The following is a 20272-nucleotide window of genomic DNA, read 5'->3' on the forward strand; positions in this document are numbered from 1 at the left end:
CCCTTCAAAAGTTAAAGAAAAATCTAGCTCCAGCCGGATTCAATTTGCTCTTGGTACTCAAGCGAAACTGCATTTTGAACTCAAAGCCATGACGTTCCCTTGTGTAGGGAACGTCATGGCTTTGAGTTCAAAATGGTGAAACTGCTACTGACTGAGCCTGAAAGGCAACGTACAATGTTTAATACCAACGTACAATATGTAATACCATCAACACAGTACCCAACAACCCCTGGAACCAATTTACTGTTGGTACAACTTTCTCCTCAACTTTATAAACCTCGGAATCAGAGTCAATCCGTCCCTTGTACCGTGAAATAAACCTCGCCAAGCATAGCTGCACGACACAAACAAAATCTAATTCCCATTTCATATTCTACCATGGCGAGTCTTGACTAACAAGAAAAAGGAGTAGGCCTACCGCGTAGTCATATACTCCACAGTTGTACCGTTATATTACTGACTGCATTTCGTTCTCTGAAAGAGAATAAAAGTCATGGACATTGTCGTGGTTGTCCCAAACAACCAAGGAAAAGTCCTCAAGAATTCCATAAATAAAAACAGCGAATACAATACACAATCACTCCCCCATTCTCATATCTCTCGCCCTGAGCTTTGACCTTTTGTTCAAGCGCCCTTCATTTCTATTCATACGCGCGGCGCACGGAGCCAACAACATGAAAAAGAAATGAAAGCAAATGGAGTCGATGTTTGACTGGATGTGAAAGGTAAGCCACAAAGTGTAATATGCAATTACACAGCAGGAAAAGAAAGAGCTTTAAAAAGAGCAATAGAACAGGAAGAAAGAAAAAATCCATACCAAAGAGTTCTTACTGCCGAAGTTGAGCGATTCCTGTGCTCTGCCCGCATACAATAATTATGGTTAAAAGAGTGCACTGAAAAGCAGCTCATTAAAACCCAATCACAATATCGATAACCCAATCAATCAAGAAATCGAGTAATATATAATTTAAGTAATAAACCAAAGACAAATGCCTATTACGCAATCCGACAAGCACACGAGCTCGCGGTAACATCTTACCCGGCTTTTGATGGCATCTAAACAAATATTGAAGGAACCTTCTCCATGTAACTGAGATACGAACCTTCTCCATGTAACTGAGATACGAACCTTCTCCATGTAACTGAGATACGAACCTTCTCCATGTAACTGAGATACGAACCTTCTCCATGTAACTGAGATACGAACCTTCTCCATGTAACTGAGATACGAACCTTCTCCATGTAACTGAGATACGAACCTTCTCCATGTAACTGAGATACGAACCTTCTCCATGTAACTGAGATACGAACCTTCTCCATGTAACTGAGATACGAACCTTCTCCATGTAACTGAGATACGAACCTTCTCCATGTAACTGAGATACGAACCTTCTCCATGTAACTGAGATACGCCTTCAGTTGGAAATAGTACTTTTTAAAGAGTTAGCCGAGAACAAAACAGAGAGTTTCCCGTGATAATGAATAGATCTGTATGTGTGTGTGAGTGTGAGTGTGCGTGTGTGTGTGCGTGCTTGCTTGTATGCGTGTGCAAGCTTACGTGCGTACGTACGTGCGTGCGTGCGTGCGCGCGAATGTGCGTACGTGTATGCGTTTGCGAGCGCGTGCACATGCGATCATGTACCTGTATCTACTTATCCTCTTACACTCTTCTTCTTGCTTAAAACATGCACGCGATGCTTCCGCACGCGCCTTGTGTTTATAGCAAGCCATTCACGTCAGAAGTAATCAAGTAAAAAGCATTTGGATCACCTGACAGAGACAAGCAATGCGCGAAATGACGCGAGCAGTGTCGTATCGGCATCAAATTACTCGACATGTATCCACGTTGTTGCCGATAACGCCCGCGGTTGTTTCGAGCCGTTCCCTAGCAACGCTTTGTATTTACTTCTATTTTTTCCGGTCGCCACAAGTTTTCGGTCATGCGTGAAGGTCGTTCTATTTCTGTGTGGGAGCAAACTCATCAATTTTAGTTTTTGTGGGATTGGAGTGATGGATGGTTGGTTCAGTTGGGGTGGAATTGTCTGCAGTTTGTGTGTTCGATTCTCTCTGTAAATATCGTAACTTTGGTTGTCCTCTTTCCTTTTTTCTGACTTAAATTTTGATCCTCTCTCTATTTTGGTGACGTCCCGTTATAAAATCATGCACTTTGCATTGGTGTTTGTGACGAATCACCTTCACGTGCGAAAAAAAAGGTATATTTGAGAGACCGCGGAACAATTTCCTTCAACTCTGAGGATCAAAATAGTGCAGAGCAACAATTTGACAAGATTCAGCTAACAACTAACTGTCTGCCAGACTTCCTCTCTCTATGAATCTCCTCCATAAATTCAGCAGAAAAACAGCGGGTACAGCTGACCTATGGAAGAGGTAATAAACATCACCAAGTCTCCACACAAGTTAAAGGCAGAGTCCTTACCGTGTATTCTGTGTAGACCCTTCCACCAGCATCTTAGACCACTCTTGTACATTTTCTTTTAATAGATGATTGTCATTTGTTTTACCTCATGTCTGCCCTGCGTGTGATGGTGTGATCGTGACTGCTGTAGTGTGTGTTGGTGTGTGTGTTGGTGTGTATGTCAGTGTATGTGTGGGCGTGTGTGTGTGTGTGTCAGTGTGTGTGTGGGTGTGTGTGTGTGCGTGATTTTACCAACACTACGCTAAATTCCTTGTGCTTTAAATGTTTTTTTAATGTCACTTGGCTCAATAAATACTGTATTCTGTATTCTGTATTCTGTATTCTGTATTCTGTATTCTGTATTCTGTATTCTAAACGATTCAAGATCTGACCAAGCTTTTACACGGGATTACCATTCTTCCAATTGGACATTTACTAAAAATCAACAGCATGGAAGCTTTATTGAAACAATAGTCAATCTGAACAATTATTTCATCAAAATATTCACACTCTTCACATGATGCAGTAGGGATGTTAATTTTTGAACGTGTTGAATGAGAGGGATGCTCATATTATTTTTAGTTTTCAAGCCCAATAACCAGAATGAGTTGCTTGGTTGGTTTTTTTCAACGTCCCTTCAACAAATGCAAGTTTTTTTTTCTCCGTTAGTTAGTTAGTTAGTTAGTTAGTTGTTGCTTTTTGGGTCCAGCGGACCATAATAGGCCAAATCAGGACCCTATTTTCTCCGTTCACACGGCAGTCTCCGTGTTTAAAATTACTGTATTTACATTAAGGTCTATCACTGCAAAATGAAGAAGGTTCCAAAAGCTTTTTATCACATTTGTTTCTTCAAGCGGAGCCTACCGTCGTTCATGTTTCTTTTACTTCCTTGCAATACATTATCTGTATTATTTGATTTACTCGTAGCACGGGCCACTATGGCGAGACTTCAACAAACAAACAATAGTCTGGCGGACTTGACTCAATGAATCCCATAAATTCGGAGCCAGACAGGAAATACCATCTGCAACTGACCAATGGAAGAGGTAATACACATCGCTTAGGGCCAGCACACGTTAGTTTCAATGTGCAAGATTTGTTCTCTGCTTTTCCCGGTTTGCCAAGAGCTTCTCCCCCCTTGCTAAATGATGAATTGGAAAAAGACATTGATATTCAGCAACCAAACTCATGTTGCGTTATTTAAAAAAAAAGGAGTTTTATATATTAAACTGTTCGAGGTTGCATCCAGCCACACGATGGGAAACGATGGCACGATGACCAATGCCTGATTTTTTTTCGTCTATCGCCAAACCACCCCCGTCCATTCCATTTTTAACCAAACTCGTTGATTGTTTTTTTCTTCTGCCCTTCCGAAAGTGGAAATTTCAACAAATTGCATACTATATAAACTTCTCACACACACACACACACAAATACACCGAGACTGCACCACCACCACCCCCCCCCCCCCCCCCCTCGCCTCAAAAACAAAAACAAAAACCGCTCGGCTCGGCCCGGTCAACACCTAACACGTCTACAATTACATTTAATGAGCGCAGCTAATTCATATTGTCAATAAACAAACTCAGTCGCCCTATGTGATATCCAAAACATAGGTTACTTGACATACACCAATAAGCACCGTTAAGCACTTAGACGGCTTGTGTGTAACTGCAGCGTGTCAACATTATCCCAACCGGCAACACAGATATATTCTCGCCGCCAAAAAAAAGTCAAGAGCGTTTTCGTTCAACATGTCCGGCTTCCGTGCATTATAGTGTGTCCAATGCTCCTGTGTTGACCAGTGGAAGGGGAATTACTAAGTGACCACACTAGACAAGTCCGGCAAACACGCTGTACTTAATCCCCCTTGATAGAATGGAGCGAATACTACACGTTAGGAGCGACTTCACGCTCAACGACAACGTTTTTGCTCCCTACTCCGTCGTGGCATAATCCAGATCTCTGCTGACGAAAGAAGGGCGAAGATTGTTTCAGCTGTGTTCTTGTTTTGTGAAAGATCCCTTTAGAAAACAAACGAACACCAAAGACAACCGATCAAGTAATAGATACGAGCAACGACAAGATCAGACATGCAGCGGATCATTCTTTCCATGATATACCATCCTGTGCTTTAACACACCCACACACATACATACACACACGCACAAATACAATTTTAGAACTGTTTTCCGTCAGTTAATTTTAGTTTCAGTTACACAGCGGCTGTATTACAATCAGATAGAGATGGCCATAGACTATCTTCGGTTAAAAAAAGCATCCAACTTTTTTTCTTTTTTTAAAGATATGTATGCCTATAGCACAATCAATCAATCTGAACACGCACAGACAAAGGCAAACAAGGAAGAAAAGCAAAGGTAAACTGACCGACTAATTCTTCATTGAGAACATCGGACTAAAACAGATAAATTAATTTTCTAAATGTCATTGATGAGTTGTTTTTGTTAAAGAAATTAATTCATAAAAACATTCCAATTCATTGACCACAGCAAGCAGTCAGGACATTGACAATGACCAAATTGAGGGGTATAATTATGGTCTGATCCAGTCTGAACATCTGGCCAGATCTAAGGTGTGCGCCTTTAAACTTTATTTTTCTTGCTTGTGTGTGTGTGTGTGTATGTGCGTGTGTGCGTGTGCGTGTGCGCGCGCGCGCGCGCGTGTGTGTGTGTGTGTGTGTGTGTGTGTGTGTGTGTGTGTGTGTGTGTGTGTGTGTGTGTGTGTGTGTGTGTGTGTGTGTGCCAAGTGTGAAACTCACCACTACAAAAGTTCCCTTTCTTATACAAAAATACAACTTTTTTTTTAAATATTAAATTTGTCAGGTATTCAAATTTTCAAGAAATGAAAAAAAAAATATCGATAGTAAACCCTTTCGTGAGCACCTAAGACTTGAAATTGCAGCATAGCTCATACATATTGAAACGTCCATGAACGTCATTGTACCCCATTAAAACATCCTCCTGCGACAAAGATTCGCAATATATTCAGCTTTCAAAAACAATAACTAAAGTTAACACGAATCCAAAAACAAAGGGACTGCCAACGTTCCAAAATTCAGAATTCCTGACGAGCAGTGGACGTTAGTTAGTTAGTTAGCTGTTGCTTTTCGGGTCCAGCGGACCATAATAGTCCAAATCAGGACCTGTATTCTTGAAACAGCTGCAACTCATATACTGGCCTGTAAAACCACTTCCGCTCGATAAGTCCGCTAAGTGTTATTTATGAAACTCCGGTAAGGACTTACCCGGGTGTCTCCGAGCTGTAAAGTTAGAGGACCCATTGCCCTCCTCTAAAACCGTCAATTTTGAATAAATCTTGTTCAAATATTGTTTGTAGATTTATGTCCCTCGTGGACACACATTGGTGTCATTTAAGCACCAATGCATTGCGGACAAATACGAGATACCGCTCGCGAAAGATTTCAACCGATGCTCGGTCATACCGGCTTGTGGTGAAAGCGTGCTAGCGTCTTATTTAATGCATTACCGTGTCTGTATATATCAACTGATTCCGTGGCCGAACGGTTCTCTCAATCGCCTGATGCGCTCTGGAGTCGAGTTCAAATCGCCATATGTCCGTGTGGTTTTTTTTATTTTTTACTTTTTGGCATTTGTTTATTTATGTTTATTTTCTTCATGTGCAAAATAGTACGTTATAATAGCAAAATTGATTTAAAGAAATAATTTTCGGCAGGAATGTTTTTTTTTTAATCTTTGGTTAACATGATATTAGTTTATTGATAAAGTTTGTTAACTTAAACATGTAAACATTTGATTAAAAAAAGAAAGAAATAAAACAATGAAGAAGGATGCTCCCCGCTTCAAAAACAAAGGTGAGAGAGAAGACAAAAAAACTAAAATGCGGTAGCAGCCACCTGCATGCAACTGAGATTAAAAACAAAAAAATGAAAAATAAATAAAAAGGGTCTCCCCGTGTTTTTATATTTAGTCAAGTTTTGACTAAATATTTTAACATCGAGGGGGAATCGAAACGAGGGTCGTGGTGTATGTGTGTGTGTGTGTGTATGTGTGTGTGTGCGTGCGTGCGTGCGTGTGTGTAGAGCGATTCAGACCAAACTACTGGACCGATCTTTATGAAATTTTACATGAGAGTTCCTGGGATTGATATCCCCGAACGTTTTTTCTTTTTTTCGATAAATGTCTTTGATGACGTCATATCCGGCTTTTCGTGAAAGTTGAGGCGGCACTGTCACGCTCTCATTTTTCAACCAAATTGGTTGAAATTTTGGTCAAGTAGGCTTCGACAAAGCCCGGACTTCGGTATTGCATTTCAGCGTGGTGGCTTAAAAATTAATTAATGACTTTGGTCATTAAACATCTGAAAATTGTAAAAAAAACAAAACAATTATAAAACGATCCAAATTTACGTTTATCTTATTCTCCATCATTTTCTGATTCCAAAAACATATAAATATGTTATATTTGGATTAAAAACAAGCTCTGAAAATTAAAAATATAAAAATTATTATCAAAACTAAATTTTCGAAATCAATTTAAAAACACTTTCATCTTATTCCTTGTCGGTTCCTGATTCCAAAAACATATAGATATGATATGTTTGGATTAAAAACACGCTCAGAAAGTTAAAACGAAGAGAGGTACAGAAAAGCGTGCTATCCTTCTCAGCGCAACTACTAAACCGCTCTTCTTGTCAATTTCACTGCCTTTGCCATGAGCATGAGCGGTGGACTGACGATGCTACGAGTACATACGGTCTTGCTGAAAAATTGCATTGCGTTCAGTTTCATTCTGTGAGTTCGACAGCTACTTGACTAAATATTGTATTTTCGCCTTACGCGACTTGTTTCTTTTTATGGGGGCGAGGACGCCCCCATTCTATACGGATAGTTTCGAGGTTGACCATGGGCAGCGCCATTTTGTTGTGAAATACGTCATCAGTTTGTGTACACAGGAAGTTGTGACATCCGTCACCCTATGGGAGGGGTGACGTCAAAATTGTTCATCTGTAGAAAGTTGTGAAATCCGTCACCCTATGGGAGGGGTGACGTCAAAATTGGTCATCACAGAGTTTGTGTAACACAGGAAGTTGTGAAATACGTCACCCTATGGGAGGGGTGACGTCAAAATTGTTCAACAAAAACATGATATGTCGCATTGTGCAGGGTCAACTGCAACAAACTCAAACCGAGCCATTCATACCTAGCTGTATTTGAGTGACTTATATACCCGACATTTTTATTTCTTATTTTTAGCACAGGTGTAGGAAAAATCATGAACCAAAATGTTATTTATTTTCTAATTTAACATTTTTTTTACAAATATGACCATGGTCTTTTAAACATACAGTGACATTAAACATTGTTATGTTAAAAAAAAGAAAAAAGAAAAAAAGCTTTTGTGCACAAATCAGAAAATACATTGTACATTTTACCTACAGGCCAAACCGTGAGTGTCTGTGGCAAAGCCCGACCCAGGAAATTGCACTGATTTTATATTTAGATCAGAGAGAAATTGTCAAGAACAGGCGCTTGCATTTGGATGTGTCCAATGATAGTAGGTTTGGTTGTGATCAATCAGAATAATGTAGGAATAAAAATGTATGACAGTTTAGTATGATGACATGTAATTCACATATGCTGAAATATGATATTATACATCATGTAATATTATTATGGCTGTTGCCATGACCATGAAACCCAACAAAGGTTTAATGTAATGTAATTCAAAATACCAAAACCGAGCACCTATTAATCTCGTCTTTGCGCGTGAAGATTGAGGCTGTCTGCCAGTAGCGGTTAGGTCATACAGTGGAACCCCTCTCTAGCGACCTTTAAAATGTTGACAAAAATCGGTCCTTGTGGAGGGGGGTCCTTACAGAGGGAGGGGGGCGGAGTCAGGGGGCCACAAAGAAAGTCAGATTTAAAAAAAAAAAGAAAACAGAGAAGTTTGAGTTGCTGACGACCGTTCTCTCTGAAAGCAAACTGCTTCGATTTCATGTTTGTCCTTGGTGTCCACCAGTTCTGGTGCATGTACTACCCTGGCCAAGTTTCCTCTCAAGACATCAAAGAGACCGCCCCAGTATACTCTACAGCCTCTGGGCGAACCACCTCTCATAGCTAAAACTGGGTCAATGACCCCTGGGAAGAAGGTCAGTGTCTATAAAAATTTTACTCCTAGGCCTGCGGCCAGGGGGGGGGGGGGGGGGGGAGTATACCGGTACCATTTGAGAATCAGACCAAATGAGAATTGAACCATTTGAGAACATCCTTTTTTTTCAATCACTACATCGAAGGCCTGCGGCCCGGGGTTCACATGGGTTGGTTTGTTTGTTTGTTTCAAACCCACACCCATATACACACATTTCCCATTTAAACCATTTGTCGGCCCCCTGTCGATATTTATCGACTAAGTTCCTTGTGGTAGTTGCTATTGACTTTGAAACTGACACGCTGGTTAAAAAGCTGCAACATTGTGTTCTTCAAAGTCAAACTGTCGTTTAACTACTGCCCAGTATTTATTTTTACTGCCCAGTAATTATTTATTTTTGCCCGGTATTCATGATGTGTGTTTAGCGGAAGGTCGGCATACCATGCAGTGTTGGTTATTTTTAGAATTCTTTCTTTCTTTATTTGGTGTTTAACGTCGTTTTTAACCGTTCAAGGTTATATCGCGACGGGGAAAGGGGGGAGATGGGATAGAGCCACTTGTTAATTGTTTCTTGTTCACAAAAGCACTAATCAAAAAATTGCTCCAGGGGCTTGCAACGTAGTACAATATATGACCTTACTGGGAGAATGCAAGTTTCCAGTACAAAGGACTTAACATTTCTTACATAATGCTTGACTAAAATCTTTACAAACATTGACTATATTCTATACAAGAAACACTTAACAAGGGTAAAAGGAGAAACAGAATCCGTTAGTCGCCTCTTACGACATGCTGGGGAGCATCGGGTAAATTCTTCCCCCTAACCCGCGGGGGGCAATTTTAGAATGGAAGATTCCCGATGCTTGCTCTTCTCTGCGCACGCGTTACCGGCGTTTTCGCCGGCGTGTCAGTTTCAAAGTCAATAGCAACAACCCAAACAAACTGAATGAAATAAAAACACGGGGAGACATTTTTACACCCCCGGTATAGGGGTGTGTATAGGTTTCGCTCGATGTGTTTGTTTGGGTGTTTGTGTGTTTGTGTGTTTGTGTGTTTGTGTGTTTGTGTTCGCATATAGATCTCAAGAATGAACGGACCGATCGTCACCAAACTTGGTGAACAGGTTCTATACATTCCTGAGATGGTCCTTACAAAAATTGGGACCAGTCAAACACACGGTTAGGGAGTTATTGGTGGATTACAATTATACAAGGACTTATAGAGGAACATCTTCATGGTCAAAGGGAAATAACCATTCTCACTCAGTCACTGCCACCAACTGAGAAGGTTATTTCCCTTTGACGGGGGTGTTTTTCCTACCTCGTAGGAATTTCTTGTTTTGTTTAACCTCAGTTGCATGCAGGTGTACAGGGTATAATACCTAGTAAACGCCCACCCCCCAGTTTCGACCAGTGGAGTAGACAAGGAAAATAAATAAAGATTATTCAGTCTACTGTTATTATTGATTTTCAATTGTTTCCTTTCCTTAGACATGCTTCGGGAATTGGACAGAAAAAGGTTTCTAGAGTGGCTAGAGAATCGCAATACATTTTTGACTGGGAGGAAAAAGAAGAAACGAAAGCTTCATCTTTGGTTTAAACATAAGTTTATTTCAACAAATGTTACAATCATGACATGTATACAAAAGACACAGGTAACAGCAACAAGCTAGAAGCTTATAGTGGTGTTCCTGCATGGATATTACAACGTAAGGCGGTAACGGCTGAACAATTTGTCTAAATAAACCAAATCTATTAATAACATAATAAACGTTGCATAATCATTATAAAGAAAGACAGTAAGAGGAAGGAAGGAGGGGAAGAAAATGAATAAAAAGAAGAGGGATGGGTAGGAGTTGTGCAGAAATTAAAGTTGTTGTCCGGTTTGTGGAGCATTGATTCTGGTTTGCCCAAAGCGGCCTGAACGTTCAATGAACGAGTGTACTATGGAAAAAATGTTCCTGTTCAAATCTAGAGAATACTGTCTGTCTCCATTTAGAAGGTGGGGGAGGTGAATACTGTGGTTAGGGAGGGTATGTATGGTTTCTTGACGTGCTTCGCGATAATTTGGACAATCTAATAGGAAGTGTTTTACGGTTTCGGACGGAAATCCGCAGTCACAAGATGCATCTGTAGCAACGTGTCGTCTCACAAGATCGTTATTAAGATCACTTATATTGCCTGAGCTTACAGTGAATTGTTTGTGATATGCGATCTCCAGAAAACCAATAACACGGCAGACTTAAATCGTTTTTTGACAAAATGTGCTTGAATTCACTAAGGGACTCACTAAGTTTTATGTAGTCTGGTAAAGAATTCCAGAGTTATGTTGTAGATGGGAGAAATGAGTTTCTGTATAATTCAGTGTTAAACGATGGAACTTTCCTATCTAAAGGGCTGCGCTGGCGATATGGGTTATTAGTTGATATTAATGGTGACAATATCACAAGTACGTAGTTTGGCACCTTACGGTGTACAATCTTGTGAAATAATATCAATTTTTGGCGTTTACGCCTCTCTAAAAGTAAAATAAAGATCTGACTCGTCGTACAGTTGTTGATGGCTTGTACCGCGGACTGCTCCAACAATGGTCTTCATCTTCAAACCTTCATCTTTGGCGGGAAGTGATGTCTGAAGAGGTTGATTCACGGGTGTGTGTGTGTGTGTGTGTGTGTGTGTGTGTGTGTGTGTGTGTGTGTGTGTGTGTGTGTAGTGTGTGTGTGTTGTGTGTGTGTGTGTTTTAGTGTGTGTGTGTTAGTGTGCGTATGTGTGCCGGTGTGTGTGTGTGTGTGTGTGTGTGTGTGTGTGTGTGAGAGAGAGAGAGAGAGGGAGAGAGAGAGAGAGAGGGAGGGAGAGAGAGAGGGAGAGAGAGAGAGAGAGAAAGAGAGAGGGGGGGGGGTTGTGCAATAACGCATCCTTTGAACACTTCTATGACAAATGACCAAAATATCGTTTTTCTAGCTAAGGAACCGCTCCTGCCAAGGGCATAGTACCTAGTAAACGCCCACCTCCCACTTTTGGGCAAAATTGGTGCATAGGGCGGGTGGGCGTAAACAAGGCAGTTAACGGTAATATCATGTTAACCAACATTTTTAAAAAAAATCATTCTCGCCTAAAATTAATTTTTAAAATCAATTTTGATATTACTGGTACTCTCTTGCACACGAAGAAAATAAACAAAAACAAACAAATTACAAAGAGAATAAAAAAAATGTAAGGCCTGATGGAAATTTGAACTCGACTTAATCGCGCATCTGGCAAATTCGATAACAGTTTGGCTACGGAATCAGACACCAAACACTCGACACTGTAATGCATTCAACAAGACGCTAGCACGCTTTCGCAACTCGCCGTTATGATCGAGCATCGGTTGAAATCTTTCGCGAGCAGAATCTCGTATTTGACCGCAATGCATTGGTGCTTAAATGACACCAATGTGTGTCCACGAGGGACATAAATCTACGAACAATATTTGAACAAGATTTATTCAACCGTCGAACGCAGAAGAAGAAGAAGAACAAGATTTATTCAAACTTGACGGTTTTAATAACGTATGAAATAGATGACATGGACAGTGTTGGTGAAGTTACTGACAGGTAGCGACTTTACAGGAGGGGGATGGGTCCTCTAACTTTACAGCTCGGAGACAACCCGGTAAGGATTTACCGGTGTTTCATAAATAACACTTAGTAGTTGGCGGACTTATTGAGCGTAAGTAGTTTTACAGGCCAGTATATGAGTTGCAGCTTTTTCAAGAATAAATCTTGTTCAAATATTGTTTGTAGAGAGGAACAAGCATGAGGAACCTCCTATTCTAAAAATAACCAATTCTGGTACCTGCCGACCTTCCGCCAGACACACATTAATACCGGGGGAAAATAAATAATTACTGGGCAGTAAAAATAAATACCGGGCGGTAGTTAAACGACAGTTTGACTTTAAAGGACACAATGTTGCAGCTGTTTCAAGAATACAGGCCCAGGGCCCCACAAGTTAATCATTACACATATTTAGATTAAGACAATTCTAATACACAAAATCAGTAACGTCACCCGAAGTCAACAAAAAAGTCAAAGCAAAACCCTATATGTCAAACAAATGAAGTAGTTTTAAAATTCAAATCTTAAAATAAAGACCAGATTCCTTTAAAAACCCAAAAAGACCTGTAGAGCTGACCTCTGTAAAAATACGTTTCAAGCTCGAGGTGCCAAAATACTTTTCTCGTTGATCATACAGATCAGCACACTCGGTGCTAAAATGACTCACAGTAAAACCAGTATCACAGGCGTGGCACCATGGTGCCTCTTCTCTTTTAAGCAGATGAACATGTGTTAGATAAGTGTGACCAGTATGTAACCTGGCCAAAACACTTTCTTCTTTTCTATTTGAAGCTACTAAAGGAAGTGGCTTTAACAGGTCAGGAAGCGTTTTATACAATTTATTTTCCTTGCAGGTAAACCAACGGTCTTGCCAGAGTTTCAAGCTGTAACAAAGGGTCTTCCGACGTAAGTCAGTGAAAGGAACAGACTGCTCAGGGAGACGAGGAACCGCCATCTCTAGAGCATCCTTTGCTGCCTTGTCAGCAACCTCGTTGCCGTGTATGCCCATATGACTGGGACGAGTGGACGTAAACTGATTCTATCAAAATAAGTTGTGTGTGAATATTTGTTTGTCTGTTCACTTAAAAGACCGTTGGGTCGAAATATCTGTGAATGTATTGTTTTGTCAATAACAAACGTTCCAACAACCTACCTTTCTTGTTTGTTTTATTTCAAAGTTAACACAAACCAATCAAATTAAAACAAGAAGATGGCTACAGTTTTCTTATTCCATTATGAAAAATATTTGTCTTAAATTCATACACACAGAAAAACATTTAATAAAATAAATAGCAACAATTAATAGGCTACAACGTCCGGGCACAATGTATCCATAGGTATTTAATTTTTATTTTTGAGTTTGTTTCTTCTTCTTCTTGTCGATCACTTTTGAGTTTGTTTTAAACCAATTCTACAAAAATAAATAAAAATGAGTGAGAAAAAAAATCCAAGACTGACTGGTTGTGAAGAATGTTAGGCCAGAGGGTCTCAGCTGCAGAGTCATCACACATTCAGCTCGTACATTTTCTTTAAAACGACGCAGTGTTCTTCATCACGCTACAATAACTACAGTAGATTAAACAAAATATCTAAGAACACTAAACAAGAATGGTAAGTTTTTGGAACGCTTAATTTATATGAAAAACAAATCATTACAATCATAGAATCTTTGACCCAATGAATGGACATCGTTCTCGCCAGAGACTTGGAACATTTTCTCAGGTAAGTTCATTTTCTGTATAATAAGTGTTTGTTTGTTTGTCCACTTAAAAGACCGTACCCTTGATTGTACTGTTTTGCTTTGTCACAAATGAAACGTTCCAATAACTTAAAATTGATGATTTTGAATTTCGGAACGTTTACAGTCCATCTGTTTTGGGATCACTGTACAGTGAACATTTAATTTTTCCTTGACATCATGTCATTTGCAGCTGGTGCGCAGAAAGTAATTACAATTACACTGTAAGATAAAATAATGAAATAAAACAGAACACTCGTACACCACTTGTCTAACTAGGATATCTAGAGGTACTGGTGTCGGGGTTTTTTTAAACGCAAAGAACGTAAACCAACGGACAAAACATCCTGCTTGTGTAACTAGAATATATTGACGCACTGATGTCCATTTGTTTTAAACAGCCACGTACAATAAATAGCGTACAAAACAACGTACAATAAATAGCGTACAAAACAACGTACAATAAATAGCGTACAAAACAACGTACAATAAATAGCGTACAAAACAACGTACAATAACTAGCGTACAAAACAACGTACAATAAATAGCGTACAAAACAACGTACAATAGATAGCGTACAAAACAACGTACAATAAATAGCGTACAAAACAACGTACCTGTCTCATCAGAGTATCTAGATACACTAGTATCGATTTTGTTTCAATCCAAGTCGAACCAACAAATAAAGTGAAACACTGACTCACTTGATAGTGACAAAGACTTCAACAGGCACCGTTGACTAACTACAGGTAAAGAGATGAGACTCTACCTTGTTTCATACCAGGAAAAAACAAAGCCGCTTACCTGAGATAATTCCAGTAGGCATTAAAGTGCCTCATCGTGGAACCCTTGTAAGACGCGTGCATCCACAGGTGCAAAAACAAACTCCACGCACGAAACACAGGTGAGATAAAATGTTCACGGGAGCAGAAAGCCCGTAAACCTTTTCACCGGGAGTCGGCTAAATGATAGGTATTGAGTAGACTCGATAACACCGCCCCGCTCAATTGAAACGTAGACAGCAGGAAAGACGCCTCATATTCCTGAGCCAATGTTCAAACATAATATTATGAAGTGTTGAGAGGATATAGGCACTACGAGCACACCGTTCCAGACAGCGCTTTGTCTAATCACAATATTGAGACTGTCACTTGTTCAACTATTCAGCTTTTCACCAAACGCTCGCCGCGGCTCGGCGCTTGTCTGTGACAGGGGACATGGCTAGCGCGCGAAATGGGTGGAAATGATTTTGCACGCGGAATCCTACGCTACCCGCCTCGTGTCAACAGCATCCGTTGTCGCTCGCCTCCATTCTGTTGACTGGAACCACCCTCCTGGAAATCCCCCTCCCTCCCGCCCCTCCCCCCACCTTTCCTCCTCGCTTTGTGCACGCCGCCTTTATTTCGCAGCCAATCAGAAGGTGGCAAATCTCACTCCGACCAATGAGGTAGGGGCATATCGCGCGTGCCTTACGGACTGATATGCTTGAAACACACAGGGCATCGAGATATCGATAGTGTGTTACACTTCCCTCCCGACCAAAGTTTCTTGTCAACAGCCAACTTCAAACAAAGAGAAAGAGAGGACGGAGAAGGGGGGAGAGAGAGAAATCTCCACCCGTTCTTTACGGGACAAAACCGAGTAGCGTCGACTGAACCAGGCCTGAGCAATCACGCCCAAGTCACTCTCATCGAAAAGTGGAACTGAATTTACGAGGCCCTTGTCGCGGAGTTTCCAGGCTGAGCAATACAGGCATAACATATCTCGACTCTTTTCTGACGATGTGGATTAAAAGTATCGAAGGCGAACGCCGACCAGGCTTCACAATCCTCCCCAGAAAAGCGCCGAGACCAACGACCGGGTCTAGAACAAAGCGCTTATTTATCCACCATTTTTCCTCAGCGAGTTTTGATTCTAGATACGTTTGTGCTTTTTATCAAATTGTTTTTCACAATGAGCGAGAAAGTCGGTCAGCGGTGTTCGAACAGCGGTGACGCTGGCGGACTGCGCGTGATAAGGACGCGAGCAACGGTTTGAACAGTCACACGGTGACCGCCTCGCCTTTGTAAGTCGATATAGGTATGAATGCTGACAATGGTGAAGGGGTGGAGGCTAACAGGCGAGGTGTTCCCCAGGTAAACAAAATAAAAGTACAAGAAAACAGCACCTGTCTGTAAACTTGACTTTTCTTTCCTGGTCATTTGAAAAATAAATGGAGAGTATAATTGAAGCGGTTGAAAAAAAAAGACAAAAAAAAAATAAACAAAAACAAAAACAAACAAAAGCATTATGACTGTTGCCAGCATCTATAAAGGTTCCATGCAAACAATGGCAAGTATTGAAGAGAATGAAGAAAAAACAACAAAAAGAAAAATAAATACACATAAAAACAAAAAGTGACAAACAAAAACGTCATGACTGTTTCCGGTCATAAATAAATGTTCCATGCAATCGGTTTTTACAGCCGCTCTTGAAAACATGACAATAAAACATCTGCAGGATCACTAATTCTTTATTTTTAAGCTATAACAACACACAACAGTTAAAACAGGGGCCGCTGCTACATTCTTTCAGTAACGATACAGGCCATATTCATTACACAACAGAGCCGGGTTTTTTTTTTTTTTTTTTTTTTTTTTTTGGGGGGGGGTGTCCTTTCAACCTATTTGGTTATTTGGGACCGATTCAGTTTTATAGTTTCCTGTCTCAGTTTACATGGTGGTCTCCGTGTTTTAAACTACGTGTATTTACATTCAGATATATCACAGTAAAAAGAAAAGGGTTCTTAAAACCTCATATCTGTTAATACTTCTTGCTTCAGATCTTGTTAAAAATGTTGATCTCATTTAAAAAGTAAAAAATCTTAGCAGCGGGGACGTCCCAGGACGAAACCTTCAGAGAATCTGCACTTTAGTGTTCGTCATGAATATCTTTTACGTCCTCATACTAGTTCAAATGCGCACGGTTTACAAAACAGAAAACAATGGACGAATTAACAAGGTGGAACGACAATCATAGTACATGCTCAAGGTCTCTTTGAAAGTGATCAGGCTTGCTTTCAGCCAAACAATGGACGGACTCTGGTATTGCAATTCAGCTGGAAGCGTAACAATTTACAGGTAAATATGTTGATCAAAATTCTGCATGAAATTGAAACCGTAACACACACACACACACACACACACGAATTCACGTACGCACACACACACCAACGGGCCTTTGCTCGCTGTTTTTGTTTGGGGGGAGTCGTTCGTTCAGTAGACCATAACTCAGCATGTCTTCATTCTGTAGCCCTACCGTTCATTTTTACTTTGGTCAGTAAATAGCTATGATTTGCTCAGTCGTCAGAAATTCATTTGGAAAAGTATGTTGGACATGGTCCATAAATTCATCCCATCTTACTCAGTACCGCAACGGGTGATCCTTACCGATTCTCTCTCTCTCTCCATTGGGTCGGATAAAAAAAAAAGCAAGTTTGCATTGCTTATTCCGTCACCCTCAAAAAATAAATGTCAATTCAATTCAATTATCTTTCTCTCTCTCTCTCTCTCTCTCTCTCTCTCTCTCTCTCTCTCTCTCTCTCTCTCTCTCTCTCTCTCTCTCTCTCTCTCTCTCTCTCTCTCTCTCTCTCTCTCTCTCTCTCTCCCCCCCTAGCCCCCATCCAACCAGCAAGTCATTGACACCAGAATAATGACACCTGTTCATCGGTCCATTAGCTAAGTACCAAAGGTGTCAAGAGGGCAAGGCTTTGTTCCGCCAGAAGCGGCCAGGTAAAAGGTGACATGCGGGTGGCCAGGTGAGGCGAAGAATCGGGGGAATGGGGAACGGGTACGAGTTTGTGCTATCACTTTGAACCATCTGCCTTGTACGTGTCAATGTCTGATAGGTCATGAACGTGGTGCTTGTAGGTTGTTTGGTTCAACCCGTGATAGTCGCTTATGCATAAAGTTATTCGTGTTTTTTTCGATTCAGGTACATACTGCGACTCATTGGAACCTGGCAGAGAGGAAAGTATCACAGTAACAGTTGGTGTACCCGCGTACGTATGTTTGGTTTTGAGTATCTGCTAGAGGAAGTAGATATTTCGGAAAATATGAAATGCTAATGGCGGTCATGATATTTTGCTGATATCTACTTCCTCTAGCAGACAAATGTTTACCTTTACATAAAAGGCCACTAAACATGATAGCCACGGGTCAACTTTATGTGCAGACCCAGAGACGGAAATCATGTCCCACCCCCGTGTCACCACAATGGCACGTAAAAGACCTCGGTCATTCTGCCATAAGTGCAGATGGCTGATACCACTTAAACACGCATACACTTGTGTATCTCCTCAAAAACCACGAGGGCGTAAAACTCGAATCATATAACCCATATCTTGTCAGCTTCCACAAGCGAAAATTCGTACCGTCTTGTCTGTTCTTGTGTCGGTAAGTACAGTATTCCTTTGTTTTTTAACTTTATTAAAAGGCGAAATATTTATCCTACAGGACATAAACCATTCTCTCTTTCCAGTGGTGTGGTTTTAGTCGATTAACGATGACTGTGGATGACGCAGTTTTTGTTGATTTGTTTTCAAGAGAGGGGACCGTTTGTTTCGGTTGTCAATGAGCAAGGCTTCCTTGGCGGAGAGTAGTGTGTGTGTTCGTGTGTGTGTATACTTACTGTGTTAATGTTCGTTTCGGCAGTGTTTTTGCTCTGCATTGTACGATCGCGTTTATGATCCTTAAAGCCTCAAACTAATTGGGTAAAGTTCACATCGCGAATTATACTTTGCAAAGCTGGTTTCACGACGCTTTCGTATTGAATTTTCGATAAAAAAGACTTCGCGAAGTCGACTTTGGGCTCAATTAAGAACCGCCTTTACTGGGATTTCAGTCATTCCATGTGTTTTTGCGCCTTGGTTTTTTTTTTTCGCGCAACACCAGAGACATTTGTACATGTAGCACGTCAAGCGACTCATCACCAAGACGGCCATCAAGACCTGCGAGCTAGACCCCCTGCCAGGCTTCCTCTTCACCAAGTGTCTGGACAAGCTCCTGCCGTCTATCACGGATATCATTAACATCTCCCTGGCCACAGGCGTCGTTCCCGACTGCTTCAAATCTGCCGTTGTCCGCCAACTCATCAAGAAGCCCGGCCTTGACGTCAACGAGTTGAAGAACTAACCGTCCTGTGTCCAACCTGCCTTTCCTCTCCAAGCTTCTGGAGCGTATCGTCATGGAGCAGTTGAGCGCCCACCTGTCTCGGAACTCACTGATGCCAGTGTACCAGTCAGCGTACCGCCCTCACCACAGCACCGAGACGGCGCTCCTGCGAATCACCACGGACCTCCTGAACGCAATAGACAGCGGTCTCGTCTCTGCCCTTGTGCTGCTGGACCTTTCCGCGGCCTCCGACACGATCGACCACCAGCTACTCGTCGATCGCCTCAGTTCCACGTTCGGCATTCACGACACCACCCTCTCTTGGTTCCGGAACTACCTCCAGAACCGCTCTCAGACTGTGACCACTGATTCGTTCTCTTCTCAGCGTGTCCCTGTCCGTTTCGGCGTCCCACAAGGGTCTGTCCTAGGCCCTGTCCTTTTCACCCTGTACACCCAACCCCTCTCCCTGGTCATCGAACGCCACGGCTTGAACTACAACTCCTTTGCCGATGACACGCAGCTCCAGAACAGCGCCAAGCCGGAGGACGTTGACCATCTCCTTGGATCTATCTCCAGTTGTTTCACTGACATCAAGAACTGGATGACTGAGAACAAGTTGAAGCTGAACAGTGAGAAGACGGAGGCCCTTCTCGTTGGAACACGACAGAAGATTGCTTCCCTCACCGTGACCGACCTCCAGCTGGATGACGCGACTGTTCCATTCTCTCCTGCTGTCAAGAGCCTTGGCGTCTTTCTTGACTCCACTCTCTCCATGCAGACACACATCTCCTTCATCATCAAGACCTGCTTTTTCCACCTACGACGCATCGCCTCCATCCGTCGCTACCTCACCCCTGATGCCTGTGTGAAGCTGGTCGTCTCCCTCATCTTCAGTCGACTGGACTACTGCAACTCCCTTCTGGCTGGCCTCCCCGCCTCATCCATTCATGGCCTACAACGAGTCCAGAACGCTGCTGCCAGGCTGGTGTTGAAGAGGAGGAAGCTAGATCACATCACCCCCCTACTTCATTCCTTGCACTGGCTCCCTGTCAACACCCGAATCTCCTACAAACTGTCCACTCTGGTCTACAAGTGTCTCAACGACTCGGCTTCTGAGTACCTTCAATCCTCCCTGGACCTGTACACCCAGCCCTCCGACCGCCCCCTTCGTTCTGATGCTGACCCACTCCGCCTTCACATCCCTCGCTCGAAACTCGCATC

At 41.8% G+C, this 20272-nt stretch overlaps 1 protein-coding gene across 2 annotated transcripts in view; it reads right to left on the bottom strand.

The window, feature by feature from the left end:
* Positions 1-15200, bottom strand: part of LOC138952325 (cyclin-dependent kinase-like 1) — a 97281-nt gene extending 82081 nt beyond the window's left edge. For both annotated transcript variants that reach the window (XM_070323965.1, XM_070323964.1), the window contains exon 1: positions 14706-15200. In XM_070323965.1, coding sequence (XP_070180066.1) covers positions 14706-14767 — 62 coding nt within the window. In that variant the 5' untranslated portion in view covers positions 14768-15200. The remainder of the gene's footprint in view (positions 1-14705) is intronic.
* Positions 15201-20272: the final 5072 nt, after the last annotated feature.

Source organism: Littorina saxatilis, linkage group LG17, assembly GCF_037325665.1.
Source record: "Littorina saxatilis isolate snail1 linkage group LG17, US_GU_Lsax_2.0, whole genome shotgun sequence".
Classification (NCBI taxonomy): Eukaryota; Metazoa; Mollusca; class Gastropoda; order Littorinimorpha; family Littorinidae; genus Littorina; species Littorina saxatilis.